General features: G+C 35.3%; 7 protein-coding genes across 9 annotated transcripts; 2 read left to right on the top strand and 5 right to left on the bottom strand.

Moving 5' to 3' along the window:
• The first annotated feature begins 2 nt into the window (after positions 1–2).
• On the top strand, positions 3–1,505 carry eIF2alpha (eukaryotic translation initiation factor 2 subunit alpha). Its single transcript, XM_088035918.1, has 5 exons — positions 3–136; positions 247–722; positions 773–1,005; positions 1,053–1,168; positions 1,218–1,505. Exons 2-5 carry the CDS (start codon positions 253–255, stop codon positions 1,392–1,394), a joined length of 996 nt encoding a protein of 331 aa, XP_087892044.1. The 5' UTR covers positions 3–136; positions 247–252; the 3' UTR covers positions 1,395–1,505.
• On the bottom strand, positions 1,494–2,538 carry Prosbeta1 (proteasome beta1 subunit). Its single transcript, XM_088035930.1, has 5 exons — positions 2,351–2,538; positions 2,219–2,286; positions 2,030–2,161; positions 1,706–1,980; positions 1,494–1,659 (listed from the first exon to the last, which is right to left on the bottom strand). The coding sequence occupies exons 1-5, from the start codon at positions 2,387–2,389 to the stop codon at positions 1,532–1,534; spliced, it is 642 nt and encodes a 213-aa protein (XP_087892056.1). The 5' UTR covers positions 2,390–2,538; the 3' UTR covers positions 1,494–1,531.
• A 154-nt stretch (positions 2,539–2,692) lies between these two features.
• On the bottom strand, positions 2,693–5,313 carry LOC148181463 (dymeclin). 2 transcript variants are annotated; one of them, XM_088050275.1, is made up of 8 exons: positions 5,171–5,313; positions 4,975–5,116; positions 4,781–4,927; positions 4,125–4,729; positions 3,897–4,078; positions 3,722–3,847; positions 3,047–3,673; positions 2,693–3,000 (listed from the first exon to the last, which is right to left on the bottom strand). In XM_088050275.1, the coding sequence occupies exons 2-8, from the start codon at positions 5,112–5,114 to the stop codon at positions 2,857–2,859; spliced, it is 1,971 nt and encodes a 656-aa protein (XP_087906401.1). In that variant the 5' UTR covers positions 5,115–5,116; positions 5,171–5,313; the 3' UTR covers positions 2,693–2,856. The 2 variants fall into 2 exon arrangements, with proteins under 2 accessions (XP_087906401.1, XP_087906400.1); XM_088050274.1 differs by having other exon boundaries at positions 4,125–4,732; positions 5,171–5,312.
• Positions 5,314–5,839: 526 nt separating this feature from the next.
• Smox (Smad on X protein) lies at positions 5,840–11,121 on the top strand. Its single transcript, XM_088050276.1, has 8 exons — positions 5,840–6,271; positions 6,567–6,769; positions 8,758–8,887; positions 8,937–9,281; positions 9,360–9,454; positions 9,848–9,958; positions 10,041–10,185; positions 10,242–11,121. The coding sequence occupies exons 1-8, from the start codon at positions 6,063–6,065 to the stop codon at positions 10,363–10,365; spliced, it is 1,362 nt and encodes a 453-aa protein (XP_087906402.1). The 5' UTR covers positions 5,840–6,062; the 3' UTR covers positions 10,366–11,121.
• Positions 11,109–11,672, bottom strand: HINT1 (histidine triad nucleotide binding protein 1). Its single transcript, XM_088050277.1, has 2 exons — positions 11,510–11,672; positions 11,109–11,463 (listed from the first exon to the last, which is right to left on the bottom strand). Exons 1-2 carry the CDS (start codon positions 11,621–11,623, stop codon positions 11,194–11,196), a joined length of 384 nt encoding a protein of 127 aa, XP_087906403.1. The 5' UTR covers positions 11,624–11,672; the 3' UTR covers positions 11,109–11,193.
• A 79-nt stretch (positions 11,673–11,751) lies between these two features.
• Positions 11,752–12,859, bottom strand: dUTPase (Deoxyuridine triphosphatase). Its single transcript, XM_088037088.1, has 3 exons — positions 12,139–12,859; positions 11,943–12,088; positions 11,752–11,892 (listed from the first exon to the last, which is right to left on the bottom strand). The coding sequence occupies exons 1-3, from the start codon at positions 12,524–12,526 to the stop codon at positions 11,836–11,838; spliced, it is 591 nt and encodes a 196-aa protein (XP_087893214.1). The 5' UTR covers positions 12,527–12,859; the 3' UTR covers positions 11,752–11,835.
• Positions 12,860–13,120: 261 nt separating this feature from the next.
• Mlc-c (Myosin light chain cytoplasmic) lies at positions 13,121–14,398 on the bottom strand. Of its 2 annotated transcripts, XM_088034847.1 has the most exons (3): positions 14,294–14,398; positions 14,175–14,202; positions 13,121–13,745 (listed from the first exon to the last, which is right to left on the bottom strand). In XM_088034847.1, the coding sequence occupies exons 1-3, from the start codon at positions 14,309–14,311 to the stop codon at positions 13,333–13,335; spliced, it is 459 nt and encodes a 152-aa protein (XP_087890973.1). In that variant the 5' UTR covers positions 14,312–14,398; the 3' UTR covers positions 13,121–13,332. The 2 variants fall into 2 exon arrangements, with proteins under 2 accessions (XP_087890973.1, XP_087890967.1); XM_088034841.1 differs by lacking the exons at positions 14,175–14,202; positions 14,294–14,398 and adding an exon at positions 13,789–13,990.
• Positions 14,399–20,395: the final 5,997 nt, after the last annotated feature.

Below are 20,395 nucleotides of genomic sequence, written 5' to 3'. Positions count from 1 at the left end.
CAGGTTATGAACAAAGATGGGACTTAATGTTGTATGGCTTTTTGTGTGGAAATATCTGCAGGTTGAAGTGGTTCTGTCACACGTGAAATTATTCTGGATTTCATCACTATTTTCATATTTAATTGCAACAATTTAGGTAATTATAACGAAATGTTTAAAATACAACTTCTTTTTCGGAAGTCTAAGCTCTTCGCAACACAGTTTTTGTGTTTTTTGTGACATAACCTAAAAAACACCATATTTCAGGTGAAAATGCCGCTGGCCTGTAGATTTTACAAGGAGAAGTTTCCTGAAGTGGACGACGTCGTCATGGTGAACGTCCGAGCAATTGCTGAAATGGGGGCTTACGTCCATCTATTAGAATACAAAAATATAGAAGGCATGATCTTGCTTTCAGAATTGTCCAGAAGACGTATTCGTTCAATAAATAAATTAATTAGAGTAGGAAAAACGGAGCCTGTGGTAGTAATAAGAGTTGATAAAGATAAAGGCTACATTGATTTATCCAAGCGGCGAGTGAGCGCTGAGGATGTGGAAAAGTGCACTGAAAAGTTCGCTAAAGCAAAAGCTGTCAATTCAATCCTCAGACACGTCGCCGAGTTGCTCAAATTCGAATCTGATGAACAATTGGAGGAGCTGTACCAGAAAACTGCGTGGTACTTTGAGGAAAAGTACAAAAAGAATAAAGCTAGTGCTTATGACTTTTTTAAACAAGCTGTTTCGTTAGGTTTTTACTCTGGAGGTTGTTTAAATGACTAATCTTGCGTTTTAGGGATCCCAGTATATTAGCTGAGTGTCAGTTGGATGAGAGAACTAAAGAGGTGCTTCTGAGTAACATTAAGAGAAAATTAACTTCTCAAGCTGTGAAAATTAGAGCAGATATCGAGTGTGCTTGCTATGGATATGAAGGAATAGATGCTGTAAAGACAGCGTTGAAAACTGGTCTGTCATTGTCTAGTGAAGAATTGCCCATTAAAATCAATCTTATTGCTCCTCCACTTTATGGTACGTGAAACTCATTCATGACATTAAACATTAAAATTATCTTCTAGTAATGACCACTTCTACCCCTGAGAAACAAGACGGTCTTAAAATATTAAATGACGCAATTGAAATGATCCAAAAATCCATTACAGAGTTGGGGGGCGTCTTCAATGTTCAAATGGCAGTACGTTTCTGAAAGTAACTTTGTGTCTAGTCTAATTAAATCCTTTTAGCCCAAAGTTGTCACAGCTACAGATGAAGCTGAATTGCAAAGACAAATGGAGCGGGCAGAATTGGAGAATACTGAAGTCGCTGGCGATGATGACGACGAAGAAGACGAGGAAGGACAAGTTTACAATGAGAATGATGATGATGATGAAGATAATGAATCTGGACAAGATGACAATTAACCTTCAAGCCCTTGAAATTTTAAAATTAAAAACCATGCGTATTATAAGTTTTTATATTGAAATCTGCGGTTTGATCCAATACTTTAAGCCAATAAAACATTATGATCATAATTGTTTATTTAAAAAAATGGTATAAACTAATCTTCAAAGAATTTCGGGAGCTCGTCACCTAAAACAACGCGGCGCTCGATTCCGTCTTTTGTAATGATACCAAGTCTGACGACGCCTCCAGAGGAACCATCGCGGGACATGGCGAGGGCCACACCTGAAAAACATTATTAGAAAAAATTTATGAGGATTTGTTAACGTACTGTTCACAACAAACTTCGCACAGTTTTCTTTAGACATGTTGGGTTTGTAATTGGCATCAACATATCCGTAGATGTAACTAGAACCGGAGCCCCCAACTGAAACTTTTTGTCTAACACACATGCCTCCAATTGGAATTGAGTAGATTTGCCCCCCTTTGCGCTTATCCCAGCCAGCTACCAAAATCCCGGCCATCAAAGAGTCCCTATAGTTGTAACATAGCTCGCGGAATACCGCAGCGCCTGTTTCCACCAAAGGTTGTTCCCCCAATTCCATGCTAGAATTTCACATTGAAAATGCCAATTTTGCTCAGATTAAGAATTTACCCGTGGAAATTCAAATGGTAGCCCACAATATCAGCGATAGCTTGTGTATCAGCAGCGGAGCCTGAACGGCAACAGTAAATGTGGTCCGTTACTTTGGTCAGCTTGTCAGTGACGCGATTTGCAATGTAGGACCTATAAATTGAATGAAATTATATAACAAATACAGTTTTGAAGTTGGAGGTTTTGTACCCAGTGGTGGTTCTAGAATCGGCACCAATTACGACGCCCCCTTCGAATTCCGCAGCCATAATAGTGGTCTGAAATAACAAGTCATGAGCACCTAACCTAAAATTAAATTTTTGTTGTTGGTGAGTTAATTACCCCGGTGCTATGGGCGGCATTCATCCAGTCACTTTCCATGTTGATCGCGGGTTGAATTATTGTAGAACAGATTACAATTCTTTCAGAAATAACTCAAATATCTGCTTGATGACAATTAAAATTGAAACGGGATTGTCATCAAAGTTTGACAACAGATGCAGGCTGCCGACGTCAAACTACTTAGTTCCAAAAACGAAGTTACTAAAAAATTGCGCTTAATTTAAACTGAAAATAATACTAATGCGGGTTTTTAACGTTGTGTAGCTCAAAAACGCTGCTAATTAATTGTCGGCTACTGAAAAAACTGAACAATTATAAATGCATTATTTTGCCTCAGCACGGTAACAAATTATTTCAATTTATTGTACACACTTCCGTTTTTACAAAATCTGTGAACAACTAAAATACATGTTAATATACATATAATGAAATATTTAAAAACAATAATTACAAATTAAATATTTACTCAAATTAACAATAAATAATTTATATTCTCTAGTAAAATGTTAGCAAACGGTCGCTAGTAGCGGCGAACTGTCGTTAGTCCAATGTAATATTGACTGTTGACTGACCAAAGTCCACACATAAGGAATAAAAAATTCTTCTGGTTGATCTTCCTCCACATACTTGAACTTCAAATCCGGAAATTTCTAAGAACAAAAAGTCAACACCTTGAAACTCTACCAAACGAATTACCTTTAGTTTGTCCTTCGGCCATCGCTTAGCACCTTGTTGAATCACATTCAAAACTTGATACGCATCGACTTCATTTTGTTGCGTTTTATCATCCAGCAAATTTGAAAAGTACTTAATAATGATGTCGATATTTTGAATAATATCTTGGAACGCAACGTTGTCTTTAAACGGGTCGAAAATATGCTTGTTGTATAAAAGTGTATAAACTAAATTTGGATTATTGACCAATTGGCTGGAAAGACAAGAATTGAAAATTTCTAAAACCATTCTTAAAACTTCCTCTAAAACTGTAATGTCTTGTTCCATATCATCACCATCTTGGACGACAGTTATCGCCAACTCTGCGTTTTTCTCAGTTTTACCGTTTATCAATTTTGTGGATAATTTTTGATATCGTTTCGCCAACGTTTCAAATAATGATACTAAACGTTGGCTGACATATGGGTGCAGGTCTCTGAATTGGGCAGACATGTTAGCCAGAGCTGCCAAACAATTTGTATGGAGATATTTATCACGCATTTTTAACATGTTGTATTGTACTGTCCTTATCACCACCAGCACCAATAAGCCCCCTAAGGTGACTTCAGTAAGGGTTCTTTCAGTATACCACACAATATTCTTCAATTTCTGCAAAAAACCGATGAGTCTGAGACAAAACACGAAGAATTTTATTACGATTTCATGAATAGCCTTATTGAAGGAATCATCTTCACTTAAAATGAGTAGGATTATAAGAGACATGTAAATGTGGTGTGAATTACTGTTGGGCGCGTTGTACAAAGTCTTCAAGATAGGAATAATCTGGAAAGTAAACTTGAGTTGATGCGGGTAATAATAATGAGGATATTACCAAGTGATCCAAGTCAGGTCGATTCAAAAGAAAAGTCTTAAATGAGTCGTTCCTGTGCAGTAATAAATACAGTAATAATGTGGTAACATCTCCAGATGCTTTTTTGCAGATTGTTGTGTAAAGAGTCGTGTAATCTATTCTTGATAAAATGTTGGCTTGAGTTGGAGGAATTGGATTATTGTCTTAAATAAAACGTTAGAACTTAAATAATATAACAGATAAAAATACCTGCACTATTCATACACGAAAATAAGCTGCTTCTGTAAGGATTACTCTTTGTGGTCCAATGATGCACTAAAACTAGAACCAACAGCAAACTCTGTGTAGCTAATGGAACTTCTTGGTAGTCACTAGTTTCTGCTTCTAGCAATTCATCAGACTTTCTGCTAAATGTTAAGATTGACCACAATTCTGCTGCTATTCCTAAGACCAGACTGTGGCCAGTATTGGCCCCATATCCTACAGGAACCTTGTCCTGATTCATATAATTTATTAACAAACTTTTCACAAGTAAAGGGGCGTGTGTTGTGTGCTTCCCCCTCATTACAAGTCTATAAATATTGCTTTGGTCTGACTTCATATTTGTATGTAACTGGACAGATAAAAACACCAACAAAGTGGTGACAGCTTCAAGATGAATCCCATAAGTTGAATCCTTGACTTCCACATCCACAATAATTTTAACCAAAGAGTCAATAAAAGTTTCAAGTCTTGTTCCATTGCCATTAAATTCTACTTGTTCAATTAAATGCTCCTCTGTTACAGTTTCGGCCAGGAATTTTAAGATACAGCGAATTATAAACAAAATATTAAATAACTGCCAAATAAACAAACTTCTGAAATTCAAGGATGAAACCACTCAGGAAAATTTAATATAAACTTACGCATCCGTGTTGGTCGCAGCAAGCAATTCTGAAGCTCGCCCCAAAAAAACGTCTATTATTGTACCTAAATTCCCTGAAGCGGAATTATTTTTCAACAAGGCTTGACAAAGATTCTCAATTTTTGACTCTAAAGCAAGTTGGTCATTGCTAAAATAAACTAGTTTATGATTGCACTGGTATTTTAGTAAATATACCTTGTCATTGGCGGCGAAATATTAAACGCCACGAATCGGTTCCAAAAGGGGTCATTTTGAGATATCGTTTGGTTACTTACAAATTTCAGTAAATACTCGTTTGTTGATAACTCCAAATTCTTACTAACTGCGGTACCCATTTCTGGAAATTTCAGAAGTTTACACGGTCATAGGGCGTAGCACCTTGGAAACTTACGTGTTGTTTAATTGTTTAATTTATAGCAAACACAAGTACCATTTTTCAACAAATTTAGTGGCACATAACCTTATCGCAAAAAAGTAAACACGTCATCTGTCAAATGACATTTAACGGCGCACGCCACTGAGTGCTGCCAGACTGTTCCTTCATAGAGTGGCAAAAAATAGATTCTTGTTAGATCACAGGTTCTATTTCTGGAAAATTTAAAAACAAAAATTAGGAAAACCTGGAAGGAAAATTTTTTAATCTTAACTTTTTAGTTTTTATTATTTTATTGTTACGCAAGTTTTGGAATAAATTCAAATAATTTTTAAAACTTGTCTTTTTAGTTTTAGTTCTTATCTTTTTAATAAGTAAATTTTTTATTTTGAACACTTGTTTTTATTAGTTGGGTCATAAATTTGAAAATTAAAAAAAATATCCAATTTAAAATAGTTTTTTTAATAAAATAAGTTTGTAATTTTGAATGGTCATAATATAATAAGAGATAATATCATATGAAAAAAGATTTGTTGTGTTTATCGAGCAGGTTCGATAAAAATGTAATGACAGGGAAAAAATCAAATGTAAACATTGCTCCATGTGGCCGTGCACATGCACCGCCACTGAGCGCTTGATTAGATTTGTCCCGCGCCTGCGCAGTGGCCGGCAGTGACGTTTTGCGAAACTACGTCGTTGAACGGTACCTTTTGGTCCTTATGTAACAAAAAGAGATAAGAGATTAAGATGAGTCTTAGGTAAGTCCTTGAGCGACGACAATCATCGTCGGCCTGTCAAAGAACAATATGGCAGTGGCAAAGCAATAATTTTTGTAAAATATTTGGCAAAATCTGTGGGAGAAAAATAGTGTTGGACGTGCGCGTGGAGTTGTTCGTTTTGCTGTTGTTTAATGGTGATGAGTGGGATGCTCCCGTCGTTCACGCCACCCGTCGTCAAACGTTTGTTGGGATGGAAAAAAGGCACTGACGCCGATGACAAATGGTGTGAGAAGGCCGTCAAAAGTCTCGTGAAGAAATTGAAAAAATCGGGCGCTTTGGAGGAGTTAGAACGAGCCATTTCTTCACAGAATCATAACACGAAATGCGTCACAATTCCTAGGTAGGTTTTGGGCCTCGCTGTCTGCTCATGCACCAAGTTTAAGGTCATAGGTATTATAGATTTGTTTAGACCCCTCTCACCGCGCTGCGTCTGGCTTGTGACCTACCCTAAATGTCTGCAAAATGTGCTGGTTGGACCCACTCATACCACCGTTGTCTAAATTGCGTAATTCTTATTTTGAGATTCCTACTCATTTATCATCATTTATTCCTTTTATTAACTCATTGTCATCAAATTGAATTCATTAGGATTATTTGTAAATTACTGCTTGACGATGTTTATTGATTACTTGCAGAGTTCGTCCCGCGGCTGAATTGGGAAATGTCCAGCAACAGAGGAAAGGTTTGCCTCATGTAATTTATTGTCGCCTCTGGAGATGGCCTGAACTTCAATCGCATCATGAACTCAGACCTTTGGATAATTGCGAATATTCTTACACTTTAAAAAAAGAAGAAGTCTGCGTCAATCCATACCACTACACAAGAATTGAAAGTCCAGGTATTCTAGGCATTTTTTTCTTTTTATTTTATTTTGCCATTATTCCAAATTACAAAAGAACCGGTTTTGCCTCCGGTTAACATGGTTACCATATTACGTCATCGATACATATCAATTTTTAAAATCCAACCCACTGACTCAAATCGGCAATACTGTAAATTTTTTAGGATTCTGCTACCAATAGTGTCAATTAATGTCAATAAAATAGGTTAAGTCGTGAAGCACGTGTTAAATTTTTTTATTTTGCATAAATCAGACGGGTTGGGATATTATCATGGATTTTTGCGACCTGTCAACAGAGTGCTAATAAAATTGAATTAACCTTCCTTGAAGTGGCTGGAGGTTAATGAAATAGTATATTAAGTAACAAGGGATTAGAATGTTTTTTTACTTCTGAGAGAATAGCTAAACTCCGAGATGAAGTTATTTTTATGTTATCATAAGTAATATAACCAGGGGGCTCGAAATTTCCCACAATTTCGAGCTCCCGAGTTATATTCGTCATGAGAATTCAACGAACTGATAAGCAACTGACAGCTCGCGTGGAATTGTCACTGAAAATTTCACTAGTGAAAATTTCCAAAAAAAGTTTGCTGTGATTGGTTTATTTGAAAAAATAAATATCTCTTATTGGTCGAATCTATGGTGAGTTGAATTTTCCTAAATATCTTTCCGTTCCAATGTGGACCATTTTTAATTTATATGAACGCTTGTGGAAACCATTTTTTCTATAGAATGACCCTTTCAAATCTAAACAAAAAACAAAAACAATTGTCGATTTGAATAAGCAACAAAAAATTTCGGTACAAAATTATGTAATACATGTTGTTCATAATTGACCGATTTTTTTATTAAATAATCGGAAATGAGGAATCGATTCTTTGTCATGCAAATTTACAAACCCACCTTTTGACCAAAGAATTACAACCAATCGCTACATTTGTATCAAGCGATGAAAAATAAAACTCACGTCAGTCACCTTTGAAATGTCGAGTCATGTGTTTGATCAAGAATCACTTTTTTGTTGATGTTAAGTAATTTGACGTTTGGTTTATAACGTTATCAAGGACTTTGGGAAAACGTAGATCAAATTTGGCTAAACATTTATTCATACATTGCAGTTTTCAAAAAAGATTCAATTATTATTTGATTGAACAGGCACGTAAACGGGAATGAAGTAAACAATACGATTATCATTGTGGGCGTAGCAGTCGAATAAATAATAAAACAATTTTTTGAATGCATGAAAAATGCAAGTTTACACTGTAGGCACAAAATAGCCGTTGTAGGTTATAGGTAATCACAAAAACTATTTTCCAATATTTGTCCTTCATTTATTGTTTGTCACTTCATTTGATTTTTTTATCAATCTCTTAATAATATTTTAAAATTATTGAAAAATTGAGCATCCAAATCATTCATCATGTTATAAAATGCAAGCCATAAAGTATTGTAGTGAAATTTATAATTTATTTTATTAGTTTTTTCGTTTTTATGTTTAGTACTGCCTACATTTACAACACGTACTAATGTCCTCGTTTCATCAGATCCCGTCTATGGAACTACATAATAAATCCGCTCTGGACAGAGTAAAGCTTTTATCCAATTAATGTTTCAGTTTTTTCACAGGGATTCTGGTAACCTATTAACACGGATAATTTTAAACAAATCGATAAGTTACGTCGAGCTTTGTTTTTTGTTAGAGATCCCTAATTTTCAGTATTCCTGACACGCGCTTCAGTCTCGTTTCCTCTCTTGGTCAAAGAGTGTTTTTTATAAAAGTGTTTAACACCACCACAGTTTTCCGATAGCAGTTCGCTTTAATGAATAATTCTAGCAGTCTTGATGGCTGTAAGTACATTAATTTATGAAAAAAGTACAACGTGATAACTGATAACGAATGTTTGTAAAAGAACAATACCAATAGAGCGTTGTTTACCTAAGAGACCTGTTCTATTTTCTATAATTTTTTATTAAAAATTTTTCAGCGCTCCCCGCCATCTTAGTACCTCGTCACACATTAGGCGATGAAAACAACTTGTTTCCTCATTCTCTAGAAGACCTCAGTACATCAGTACCAGAAAACACCTCATTTCCTCACAATCCAAGCAGTCTAGGGTAATTTTTCATTATAAATAGTAAACGTTTGCATCACGTAAACTTTTAGTCTGCACATGCAACACTCGGGGGGCTACATGGACGCAGTGGGTTTGTGTCCGAATGGCGCCCCTGCAAACATGGAATCTCCCCACAATGCTGCTCCACCGACTGAAACTCCACCTCCGGGTTACATGTCCGAAGATGGTGATCCCATCGACCCCAATGATAATATGAGTATGTCCAGAATAACACCTAGTCCTCCTGTGGATGCTCAACCTGTGCTTTACTGTGAACCTGCTTTCTGGTGTAGTATCAGCTATTATGAATTGAACACGAGAGTGGGAGAGACGTTTCATGCAAGCCAACCGTCGATTACTGTAGATGGGTTTACAGACCCTAGCAACTCAGAAAGGTAACGAGACGCACGTCTAAGATAGTTTCACACTAATTTTTTTAATGTCATGTACATTTATAATGTTTTTTTTTTCAGATTCTGTTTGGGGTTGTTATCCAACGTAAATCGTAATACAGTCGTGGAGCAAACTCGACGGCACATAGGAAAAGGAGTTAGACTGTATTATATAGGTAAATAAGGCAAGGGGCCTATTGCACCAATCTCTTTGCAATTTTGTACTTTTCACTTTGTACTTTGTTCGCGTTTTTTCTAATGTGCCAATTTTAAAAGATTGGTAAATGAAAAGTGAAAATTAAAAATTAATTTTTATTAATTATCTCAGATTTTGTTGCACCATTTTGTATCAACAGATTTTTTATTACCAATTTTGCTAAGTTTTCAAATAATCCACAATTATGATGCTAAATCATAATCAGGTTTTTATGCTGCAATTGCAATTAATTAATTGCAATAATATTGCATCACAATCACTTTGCAAAATGAAAAGTATAAAGTTGCAAAGAGATCAGTGCAATAGGTCCAAAGTCGGGTTTGTACGAGTATGTAAATCTGTTTTTTACCAGGTGGTGAAGTTTTCGCCGAGTGTTTAAGTGATTCCAGCATTTTCGTTCAGTCGCCAAATTGCAATCAGCGCTACGGATGGCATCCAGCCACTGTCTGTAAAATACCTCCAGGTAGTATTAAACCATTGAACAATCCACTTTGTCTTGTTTTTGATTTGATTGAAATGCGTGCTAAACTGACCAATCTCCACAGGTTGCAATTTGAAGATCTTCAATAACCAAGAATTCGCAGCTCTTTTATCACAATCTGTCAGCCAGGGTTTTGAAGCAGTCTACCAATTAACCAGAATGTGCACAATTAGAATGTCTTTTGTCAAGGGTTGGGGAGCGGAGTACAGGTACTAAGTACCCCCAATAACCGTTTGTGAATAATTTAACCATTTTCGCCCCCCAGGAGACAAACCGTGACTTCTACACCCTGTTGGATCGAACTCCATCTCAACGGACCTCTTCAGTGGTTAGATCGTGTCCTAACCCAAATGGGCTCGCCTCGGTTACCATGCAGTTCAATGTCGTAAAGTACTGAGTGAAAGAAGTGACAAATACAATTTGTGTCCAGTTTTCAGTAGTTATAACTCAGCTCTTTTTTCGTTGGAAAAATTATTACAAATCAAATTACGTCTTTTGGGTGATATAAAAAAAAAGTGTGGCGATTTTTTTTACACATAGTTACTATTTAGCTTTACAAAATGTTTTATTTAAATTTAAAGAGGTTTATTTTATATTGCTGAGTTTTAAAATGTTGGTGTTGTTAGTGTTGCAAATTAAGATGGTTTTATGATGGATCTGATAAGGGCTTGAGGGTTTCAAATTTTAAAATGTTTAAACAGGTTTTGAGAAAAAAATTGGAACGGGCACGTGCGGAGCGGGCCTCCAGCGTGAGTGCTTTGGTTATGTAATCACAGACCTTGGGATGAAAAGTTATAGGTCAAAAACTCTCCATTTGAGTTGGGGTATAATTGGTGCTGTTATTTACGACTTTGGCAATTTTAGATGTTATTTGCAGCAGTAACAACAGTTGTTTTGTAAGACTGTATCGACTAAGTTGTTTTTTGTGTGTGAAATCAGTGTCACTGTAGTGGCATTTAGGTTTTCTTCAGTAGTGTTTGTTACAAGTTTTTAGCTGACCCCATATTGTGAACCACAATTGATGTAAGCTCATATTTGTACTATAATATTTTGTTTATTGAATAAGTATAGTTTGTATCTGGCAATTACCAAATTATATGCATTTTACTTGACAAAAAAAAATATATAGCCGTTAATTTACTAAATTTTGGCTTTATTTACCACAAGCAAATCAGTACATCAGACACCACAGTAAAGCTAAGACCACAGACTTCTGTTTATCCAGGGGGCCATTGAAGCTGTCTACCAGACAAAACATGCACGTGTAAGTGGTACACGGACTGGGCCCCAATGGGGCCGTCGTTAATCACTATACGAAAACCATTTTTCAAATTCCGTTTCTGGGCGATTTTACGAGCGATGACAAGCAAATGCCCCAACAAGGGACCATCGTTGTCTTCAGCTTTCGATAGTTGTGCGATCGGTTTGCGTGGAATTACCAGAAAGTGGACGGGGGCTTGCGGATTGATGTCGTCGAAGGCAACGCACTAAAAATATCAATGTGGTATCACGATGGAAATGAAAAAAACTTACTAAATTATCTTCGTAAATGAAATTGCAGGGGATTTCCTTTCGCAAGATTTTGCCGAAAATCGTGTCGCCCCCAGACAGCGCAGTTTGGGCCAATTGCACTTCGTTCGCCGCCATTTTTCCGACGAATGCCGGTCGGTGACAGGTGACAACACAGAAACCTGTTTTAACAACCGTTTTTGAATTTGACAGTTTACCGGAACCGGCTTTTTTCGAGGTTATGTTACACGTAAACAAAGAAAAAATCGATTAAAGACCAATTTTATTAGAAAAACATAGGAACAAAAATGTATACATTAAACAATAGTAAATACTGTAATACTAGCAGGTTAATTGGTGCCAGTAGACCCAAATCCACCTTCGCCACGAACGGTTTCAGACAACTCCTGCAAAAAATTCAATTAGTTTTACCGGAGACTTTTTATTTTATACATACCTTGACTTCCTCAAGATCGGGATAGTAAATGCGCTCACAAATAAACTGGGCGATCCTGTCTCCCGCCTTGACTTCAAATGGGGTGTCTGAGTGATTGAAGAGCACCACTTTAAGCACACCTCTGTAGTCTTCGTCAACGACCCCAGCTGCACCAAAAAAACGTTACCTTTCATTCAAACAAAGCCGAATTTCTTACCTCCAACATCGATGAAATTCTTCACCGCCAATCCAGATCTGGGGGCGATTCTCCCGTAGCAGCCTTCAGGAAGTTGTACTTTGATGCCGGTATCCACAAGAGCCTTACCCCTCGCAGGAACGGTGCAATCAAAAGCACTTTTTAAGTCATAACCTGCTGCTTTTACGGAGCCTTTAGTTGGAGGGAAGGCTTCTGGAACCACTTTGGTATATTTTAAAACAAGACTTGAAGTAGGCATTTTTGGTTTTTCGCTGTTTGAATCTTTGGAACTTGAACTGAATTCAGTAACGGCAACGGACTGTAACGGTTTGGCGAATAAGGCGCGAATTCGGGATAAAGACAGTTCTTTGGCGCCAATTCTCAACACCTGTCGCACTGCTGCTGGCATCTTGTGAAGAAGATCAGAAAAAAATCCGAAAAAAAGCGGCAAATGGTCGGAAAAAGTTCATGGTTTTTCGGTGATAAGGCCGAGAAACAATAGGTTTTCTAAGGGAAGTTTTTGCTAACCTAACTTTGAATTTGCTCGTCTTTGCTGTTTTAAAAATTGTTTCGTATATGCTGTGTTATCAACAATATTTACCTTCATTACATATTAACGAACTGATTGTTTCATTTTGGACACTTTTGATATCGCAAAACTATTTTTAGCCAAATGGAACTGATAAAAAATCAGCAATTACCATTTCCACTTAACTTGTGAAGAACCAATTGCAGCCAGTAATTTTCTGCATTCCCATTGGTTCCAATTTGAAATTTAATTTTTTTTTATCTTGGTTCGAAAAATATTTATAAACAAAATATATGTACCCAAATTATGAAAAATAGAACCGGCGCATTCACCATTTTATTCCAATATTTTTAAACAAATGAAATGTAAAACAAATGCGTGAATTGTAACAACTCCAGTAGAAAGCTTTGCGCAAATCACATGACTCGGATGTGACGAAACAGGACGAAGGTACTTAAAAAATAATCCAACGAGTCATTATCGATATTTTATTTTGGTCATTATGGACAGGTTCCTCAACAACCTGATAGTGAAAAATTTATAAGTACAATGACTAATACAAAATGCCTCTATGCTATATAATAAAAATTGGAATGAAGGCACTATAAAACATAAAATTAATAGATAAAGAATAGACTATAATAAATTAGTTTAAATGCACCCATAAATGCTATCTGTTAACGACATTAACCTGACATGATCAATTTAACAAATTCTTCATAATTAACATTTCCTTGCGAGTCCTCCTGTCCTTGAAGAAGCTGTTCCACTTCGTCGTCCGTCAATTTCTCACCCAAAGTGGTTAGCAAATGGCGCAATTCTGCAGAACTAATGTAACCATTACCGTCCTTGTCAAAGTGGCGCAGGCCTTCAATGAAATCATCGGCAGTGTCTGCGCTTCTGGACTTGGAAATTTGTTGGTAGATTGGCAGGAATACTTCAAAAGCAACCCTTTCGTCGGGTTTATGTTGATGGGTGTACTTTTTCACGTCCGATTCTGTAGGGTTTTGTCCCAGGGCTCTTAAAGCGTCTCCGATTTGGCGGACGTGGATTTTGCCATCACCTCTGTTGTCAAAGAGCTGGAAGGCCTCTTGGAATTCTACAAAAAACAATGAAATACAATTAGGACAATAGAAATTTACCTTCAAGTGAAGTTAGAGTGAGTTTACTGTGTGGTTCGTACAGATACATGTTAAGTGACTGCAGAGATTGCTGATGAACATCTGCGTCTCTCGCGAATAAGATTGATGAAATCGGGGTTACTTTCAAAACAGTACCATATAAGGAAGTAATCAACAGTATGAATCATTACGTCGAATTTGCGGGAGTATCTGTGCATTCTTTGTGGAATATTGGCTTATTTGCATTTTAATGCAGTTTTCAACTAAATGTGAATGATTATATGTGTCGAAAAATAAACAATTATTGTAGGAAATAGAGCGAAACTTAATAAATACGATAGTGATATGTGTAAAGAAGAATGTAAGGCGGGGCTACATAGCCTAGTTTTGTGCTTCTCTTTACTTACCGGCCATCTGGTCTTCAGTATAGTTAGCCTGCAACAACATGAGGAGTTATTACGTTAGTTTTGACGGTTTTTTGCTGTTTTTATGTGAAAATAACAGATTTTAGCTAGCAGTTACTCACCATTATCGTTATTTGCATTCACTTGAATAACTAACTGTCAAAATTCACTAGTTGAACGTGTCATCGGATAGGCAACCAATTATACACTGGAAAGCGGGAAGTTCAAATCACTTTCTTTGCTCAATTTATGAATTATTCATTCAAGTTTATTTTTACTTCTCAAATTTTATTACCACGATTGCACGATTGTTGTATTCTAGTTTTCTTTAGTTAGTAAATACCTAATTAAAAAAACTTTACGTTTATTTCGAATTTGGTCTAAATTATTTCAACTCAACTTCGACAAAATAATAAAATGTGGAACAATGTTTTGCTCACATTAAAATTTAATGGCAATAGCTTTAACGTGACATAAAGTTTTATATGATGCAAGTCTGTAAGCAAGTCCTTTAAAAGAACACTAACAGGTTTAATTAATGAATAATGAAGTATTGACGTATAGATCTTTTCTGTTTTCGGCTTCTGTTTATTTCACGGACATACGGAAGCGCACTAACTGATGTTAAAATCTCCCAAGTCGAAGTAATTAATCCATCATAAAGATATCCTCCAAGGTGAACACAGTATGATCAGCCACGTGAACACTCTAGAAAGCATCGTAAACGCACATTGTACGGACAAATTCACCCCGAGCTATCACAATGAAATTCCTTATAAAATGTCGCATTATTTTAAATAATTACAAGAACCCAATGACTTTTCCCTATGCTTACATTTATTGGGTAGCAATAAGCAGCTATTGCCATGCTAATCGTCTGCAATAATTTACATTAGGTTTGTAAATATAGTAATTTTGGTAATTGGATTAACTGAAACGGAACCAAGGTGAAATTCCTGAAAGGAATGTCAAATTCGTGTTTTAATCCGGTTAATTGGCCGATTTTTGGAGACAACCGTTTTCGGGAAGAATATCCAAGTCTTATGTAAATTAAATATTCCTGTGTATGGTTGCCGCGTCAAAGTAAGCCATGGTCTTACGACCTTGATATTTCAATCAGAGCTGGTGGAGACGGTTAGAATGTGACCATTTTCCCACGTCGGAGGAGGCGCCTGCATAATTAAGAGACCAAGGCACATGGTTATATACATGGGGGACTTACAAAGTCATACATTTTCTAAGTAAAATCAATCTCTTCGTCTGTGTCTCGAGAAGAAAAGAAACGGATGAACTTTTCTTTAAAATGCTGCTCTAAAGTCCATTTCACATCCTTTGATTCGAAATCAATTTTCTATTTTCCAACGGATTACTGAAATTATGAGCTTCTTTTACAACGCCGTTTATTTCTCTTCCCTGGATGTTATTAGATTGGTGGAAATCAATACGTTTTTACCACTATAGGATCCAAAGCAATCAACGATTTTACAAAGTTTTGCTTTTTTATTTCTGCAAATTTTTCAATAGAAAACTTTCATGCAAGGTGAGTTCACGCTGTAATTTTTTCATGAAGTGTAATATTTTTTAGTTCTCGGTCCCATTATCAAGCTAAATTTATTAATGCAATGAAAATTAAGCTATCTGGTTTTAATTAATTTATAATAAAAAAATTAAAACAATAAATGAAAATGATTAAAAAAATAAAAAAATTCAAAGCAACAAAAGAATGCAAACGTTATCAAATTCTTATAATTCCACTTATTCTTTTCTCTTATTTGCATTTTTTTCTTACATTTTGCATCTTGCCCTAATTATTCAATTTTTCTCTTCCAACACTTTTTTTTTTGTTCAGTGTGCCGAATTCAAAAACTTCAATTATTTTTTTTACAAATGATTTTTACTCCAAATCCGTTTGTTTTCTTTCGACATTTTCTAGTGTTGTTTTCTTCCATGATATTTTATTTCCAGATATTTTTGGATTTTTCTTACTCGTTTATGGTGCAAAAATTTTAAATTTGCATACGCTTACAGTTAATGAAGTTCTACTTGCTGGCGAAAACTTTTTTAGCAATTTTCGTTTTTGTGAAAATAATTGGTAATTTTAATTCTTTTCAATATACATAATTGTATTAAAAAATTCTTAGTTTTTATTTGAAATTTTATGCAAATTCTGTTTAAAATTTAAGGAAAAAATAAAAACAGATATATTTTTAATATAATTATGCAGGTATATTAAAAAAAAATCAGTTAGTTTTCACAAAAATCTGAAAATCGACAAAAATTACATTTGCGAAGCGTCGCGACGTCAAAGTATTCGTGATAGAAAACACGTTTTTGCGCCAAATTCTAAAGCTTTTCAACTATAAGTTTGTGAAAGTTTTCGATTTGTTATTTTAACAGTTATTTACATAAGAGTGAGGAAAATAACACATTAACTGATTAGTTGCCATATTGAAATACGAAGCACTTTGTGTCGAGTATTTTAAGGCTTCGAGCCAAGTAAGACATTTTACTGACTTGTTTTGTATTAGATTTTTTCGGAAATCGTAAACATTTAAATCAATGTTTTAATTTGGACAAAAATTTTAAAATTGAAGTTTGTTAATTTGTTGACTGCTTACTTCTAAACAAGTTGTTGCCTTGCAAATGAAATAAAATCATCTTGTAAAGTCTTTACCGTACTAGTCAAGAAAATTCAATTTTCCTGCGCGTAAATTAGCAGGGAAATGTTTGTTTTATGACAAGATTCGGACAAATTAAAGACGATTTTGAGGTTGCCTACAAGTGTTGCGGACTCTGCACATACATATAGGTATGAATTTCTGCATCTAATATTTAATGTATGGAAGTAAAAGAATCTAGCAATGAATACAAAAAGTTTAATTTAATTAATAAAAAATCAAAAGAATCTCTAAAAAGTAAAAAAAAAGTATCCATGAAAATTGCATTGTTCTGAAGTTGCTGATTCGGAGTTTTAGTCATTACTATTCGGTTTAATTTCGTTTATTAGAATCCTCTGTATAATCTTATTGCATACATGAATTGCAGCTTTTACCTCCAAGCATACACTTTTAATTACTGCTTAGTGAAATAATTATTCATGAACACACAATAGACAAGTTTTAACATTTCTCACTGTATGAATAATTCATAAATACTGGTTATGCAAAACCATAAAACACTACACAAATTACCAAAAATACGTAAATTAAACAAGCATATTTTGACGATAAAAAAATAATTCTCATTTTCGATATTCCAATATTTCACAGCTGTCAAATCTCACCTTATAAGTGATCTTTTAGTAGATTCAACACGTTTTTAAATAAATACACAACACGAATTTGAATTTTAAATAAATAGTCGCCCTTCTTTAATCGGGCAGGTGTTTAAAATACAAAATACCTGTCAGCCAAAGAGCACTTTTATGAGTAATACGATATTTTTCAATAAATTAATAAAATCGGGCACACCCCGTATGGCGCCAATCAAAACAAGTGATAACGCAGGAAAAAAAAACGCATAAATTTGATTTAATCTTCATAAATGTTTTGAGTAAAATCTTTCCATGCATTGCGTCCTTAAAAAAGAAATGTCACGTAGAATTATAATCGTGACGATACATGCTTAGAATCCGATAAAATCGTTATTTCCAACAATAACTCTTAAAATAGCGCATTCAAGTTTAACCAGATAATAAAACGTAACAATCTAGATGGAAACCTGACAATTTTGAAAGAGAAATAAAGAAAAATCAACGCATGTCCTTTCCGCGTCCGTGCAATTAATATTTTCGCTGCAATTGCGCGAGAAAGTCAATAACTGTTGCACTTTACACATGCACAATAAATTATTCTTGTTGCAATGTAGGTAGTTTGTCATTTTTGATAACCTTGACTGCATTCGATAGGGACCTGCAATGCAAAGGTGCTAATGGAGGCACCACCAGTCAAATTGTATAAAAATGTTAGAAAGTATCTCATGGTCAGGAATTTATTCGTAATATAGAAAAAAAAGAACCAAACCCTTAGTAAATGAGCATACGTGCTTTTAATTTGACTCGTGTCCAAATTAAGATATTATCTGCTCCAGTGGAAACTGTGTTTGCCCAGAAGCACGTCATTGAGTGTGATCTTGGTCTAACTGCCCACCGAATAAACATTTATTTAATTCGAAATGATTTATAGCCAGATCGTGGTAATTTGCAATTGAATAACAAAATCTAATAAAAAGTAAAAGTGATCTTTATATCTAAATTCCTACGCCCATAGAACTGATATAACAGTACAATCAAAGCAGACAGTTCAGGGTCATAATTCTATTTTAATTAACACGGTAGCACTGCACAAGTACTTTATTTTTGATATCTTAAGAAAATTATTAATATTTACTGAGCTCCAAATTTAGGTTGACAGAAATTAACACTCTGGGAAAATCATAATTTGTAAAGAAAAAGACTAGACAATATTTATCTCAATTAAGTCACTTTAAAACTAATTGATGAATGATTAATCGACTCAGGATTTTATGGTTTAGCGATACCAATAAACACTAAACGCCCGAAATTAGATACTGTCATTAACTTATCGGCGGCTAATTTATTGGAATATTTTGTTTTAAATGCCGCTGCAAGAATCCGTCGCTAATTAGGAGTTTTTTGTATCAAAGGAAGGACCATTTCAAAATTGTTGGAACAAAGGAAATTTTGGTAAATTCACCGGACATATTTCCGCAATTTCGAGCAAGGCTTTCAAGATTGAGCTTCAATTCCAGTTTTTGTCCTCTATATTGCAACTTATCACGAACGAATCATTACAAAATTAAAACTACTTGCTTGTTCTAAATTTGGGGTCTGTGTGCATTCGCTCCACTTGCTAAATTTCGTGTGCATTGCTCTGATATGCAATGGGCCGATTTCATTAGAACACAATGACGTCTTCAAAGTGTCGCTTACGTTGTTAGTAAAGGTGGGGTGTAGGCCACATTGTTAGAAAGCAGCGAATTGTAATAACAGAATCAGTAACGCAATAACTTCTTCAAATACTGAAATTCCCAGTCATTGTTAAAATGATATAAACGGCCATTATAAGCCTAAAACTGTCACCAATTGGTATTTGCTGATTAATACCATTATTCTGATACACGCATGACTTCACAATTGTTAATTTTGCAATAATAATTGAGCACAAAAAGTATTATACTTTTCGAATTTACATTTTAGAAATGTGCGTGACAGGCAAAATCAGTTTGTTGTATAAATTTAAATATTCCTGAAAATGTTAAATTAGCAGTACTACGAGATTGCGTGATTGAGGGAGAGAAGGAAATGTTATTAATTGTTATAGTAATTATCGCAAGGCTTAAAATCAACTGGAACTAACTGGAGTGCTGGTCTGATTGGTTGTGGTTCTTGATACGATTCCGGTTGGTCTTGTAAAAGCAGTCGCGGTTCCGGGTAGGTACACGCCTGGAGTTTGGAGGAAGACTTATTTGGATGTTTATTCGGGTTTGATACTTCTTGTTACAAAGTTATTTTTGTTAATTTCGTATTTTCAGTAATTTTAACACTTCGGTCAATTAGTCCCGGGACTAACTATTAAAAAATTACAGTTTTTGAAAAATTTAACTTTATTCATCAACATAGCCTCCTTTGAGAGTTATACATTCCGTCCAACGCGTTTCTAACATTTCGATCCCTTTTTTGTAGAACGATTGGTCAAGGTCTTCAAAAAAAATTTTTGTTTGAGATATGACTTTACAATTTGTCCCAAATTTTTTTCCCTTTAGCATCTTTTTCAAATTTGCGAATAGGTAATTGTCGCTGGGGGCCAAGTCAAGAGAATATGGGGGGTGCGGCAGCAGTTCGAAGCCCAGTTCTGGTAGTTTTGCCATCGTCACCATTGACTTGTGACACGGCGCATTACCTGGGTGGAACAGCACCTTCTTTTTCGTCATATGGGGCCGTTTCTTCTTGATTTAGGTTTTTAATCGGTTTAATAACATTGAGTAATATTCACTATTAATGGTTTATTAACCTTTCTGGCCGATTGTTGCGTTTTTGGTTGTTTTGGACGACTTTCACCATCTGCTGTCTGTAGGGCCCTGTTTGAACTCAGCAAACCACCGACAAATTGTTGTTTTCGATGGAGAAGATTCCCCCCTAACACTTTTCAAGCCATTGCTGAGTGAGCTTCAACGGTATTTTTTCCCACCAAAAAACAATGTTT

The sequence above is a fragment of the Gnatocerus cornutus genome, chromosome 1 (assembly GCF_029298725.1).
Source record: "Gnatocerus cornutus isolate USDA-ARS CGAHR chromosome 1, icGnaCorn1.1, whole genome shotgun sequence".
In the NCBI taxonomy this organism is placed as follows: Eukaryota; Metazoa; Arthropoda; class Insecta; order Coleoptera; family Tenebrionidae; genus Gnatocerus; species Gnatocerus cornutus.
This window is presented reverse-complemented; position numbering and strand designations above follow the sequence as displayed.